Genomic DNA, 2,497 nt, shown 5'->3' with positions numbered 1-2,497 from the left:
TATATATATATATCTGTGTGTGTGTTGATTTGCTTACTTAAAGGGCAGTTCTTGATTGACTATGATTTTTTTATTTCTACCTCCGACATTTCTCCCTTCTAAGTGTTATATCTGATGATGAGAATGTACTTTGGTTGTGACTCGTCAAAGGTGATGATTATCTCCACTTGCTCCTGTACCAGTTCTACTACCGCCAGCCTCCCCTGCAAACTCCCTGCTGCCATTAGCCGCCCCTGCACTTTCCTACAGTCACCAGGCCCTTTCGGCCCCTTCCCTACAGTCGCCAATCTGTCTGACACTCCACCTGTGACTGCTCGCTTCTCGAGTCCCCTCTCCAGAATTTCTGCCACAGTTCCCAACCTTTCCAAACCTGCTGACGCCTCCCCATCACTAACATGTTAGCTACCAGTTCCCCGCGCATTGTGTTCTACTTGTTGACCAATTGACAACCATCCCACACCTTTCGTATCAGCTGCCACCGTTCCTTCTCGCCGTATCGAGGGTAGTTTTTTGCGTTTTGTTGTCTTATTATTGCAAGTGTCATTGATTGTTACCCTATTTTCTTAGCATAATAAAATTCTGCCCTTCCTATTAAATTTGGGTTAACTCCAGTACTCGAGTATCAATAGGGTCTCATATCTTTTATGAGTACGAGTAGAGATCTTGCTTTTGTAAAGGAAAGAAAGAAGAGCAGGATATCGGTGTAAAACCTGGAAGAGGTCTCGGAAGTTATCTCTTGAATTAGAGCATCTGATAAGCCGCCGGAATATAGGGCTCGTTGGAGGTTTTTTGACCTACAAGGTTTTCTTGGAGAGAGAAAGAGAGGGTGTGCCTCATTCTTAGCTTGACTTTGCTTTTATACGAGGAAAATTAATAAAAAAATGTCTCTAGTATTGTACGATTCCCAACCACGATGTTTTGATGAAAAGAATGTGACATATTTAAGGATGGATGGAATTGCATTCCCAACCACGATGTTTTGATGAAAAGAATGTGATGTAGGTGTCAGAAGACATATTTAAGGATGGATGGAATTGTGTTTTTGCTGGTAGCGATGACCATCTCTAATAACATGGAGGGAAAAGGCGAGTTCAGGCACTTCGATAAATGGGCTCGATTTAACCACTTCGGAAGGTGGGCTCAACTCAGCCACTTCGGTAAGTGAGCTCAATTCAACCACTCTGAAAGGTGGGCTCAGCTCAGCGACTTCAGTAAGTAGGCTCAGTTCAAGCACTTCGGAAGGTGGACTCAGAAATGCGTGAAAAAAATCATATATATCCGTATTTGTGTATATAAATATAATTGAAATGTAGTGAATTTGAAATACTTTAGAACTGTTTAGCTAAGTGTTAAATAAATGTAGCTTAATTTGATGAAAAATATAAAACACAATTAGTGGAGGGGATGGTTGTAAGCATTTAACCGTGATGACGGTTGCAGGCATCGGGCGGCGGTTGGTGGTTGCAATCTGCTGTGAAAGTCGACATGCAAGAAGCATCGGACTGCAAATTATAGCATATTTGAAAATCACTCAAATTTAATGAATTCAAAATGCATCAATTTTGAATATTATAAATTCTAAATTCACCAAAATTTTACATTGTAATTTTTTTAATTTAACTAAATGCCGAAATTTAGAAAAATTTCAGCATTTAGTTTGCACAAGAAATGCAACAAAACCAAACAACGCCTAAGAGCAGTCATCATCACCAGCAAGTGAGTTTTAATGAAATGGCTAAAAATGGTCCTCACCATATCATCAACAAATGAGTTTTAAACCCCGATTTTAATTTCTCAATACTTTTAGTGACTTGAGACATGGGTTGCTGGAGATGATCATTTGATCAAATCACGGAGGGATTTCATCCTTTGGAGTTCTAAAGCGGAATTTTCTCATCTGTTAGCTGTTGTGGGACTGTAGCCCCTTATTTGCTCTTTTTTTAGTACTAATTAGGGTTCTTCTGTTCTATAGTGTAAAAATATGTGATGAACCTTGCTTTGAACACCTTTTGGCTTTGGTTTGATAATAGTAGAGATTTATTTCTTTTAAATAATCTTATTTGAAAAGTTAAATAATTTTCTTCTTCAAATGGTTTCCTTTTCGTTTTGTTCTTCACTCCATATTTTTTCAGATTGGTGAGTCACCGAACAGCTTCAAACCCCTTTCAAGCTCCGCTTTCTGTTGCCATTGTATACCCTCCCCCCACTAAAACCGAGTCCACCGCATTCTAGGAATCCTAAAAAGGTGTCAATTGGTTAAAAAAAAATTCTAAATCTCTAGAGATTTATTTTTTTCCACTTCTGAACCTAAAATCCACATAAACTAACAGAATATCTCCAGCAAAAACCATCTATAACCCTAAATCACATCTTCTTTGTTAGTTGAAATTCAATTTTGAAGAAAATAAAACTCATACCGCCGAGGAGAAACATGTAACGACATACTATAACACCAAAATTTCAACCAGGCAAAGTTTGGTACAATTGACAAAGTACC

The 2,497-nt window shown here is 38.5% G+C and overlaps 1 protein-coding gene across 1 annotated transcript in view; it reads right to left on the bottom strand.

Moving 5' to 3' along the window:
• The window catches only part of LOC110029811, a 42,983-nt gene that overhangs the window by 19,755 nt on the left and 20,731 nt on the right, over positions 1-2,497 (bottom strand). Inside the window, exon 4 of the mRNA XM_020732270.1 lies at positions 180-370. Coding sequence (XP_020587929.1) covers positions 180-370 — 191 coding nt within the window. The remainder of the gene's footprint in view (positions 1-179; positions 371-2,497) is intronic.

This window comes from Phalaenopsis equestris, unplaced genomic scaffold, assembly GCF_001263595.1.
Source record: "Phalaenopsis equestris unplaced genomic scaffold, ASM126359v1 Scaffold000606, whole genome shotgun sequence".
In the NCBI taxonomy this organism is placed as follows: Eukaryota; Viridiplantae; Streptophyta; class Magnoliopsida; order Asparagales; family Orchidaceae; genus Phalaenopsis; species Phalaenopsis equestris.
The sequence above is the reverse complement of the archived record's forward strand: the minus strand, read 5'-3'. Positions and strand labels throughout refer to the sequence as shown.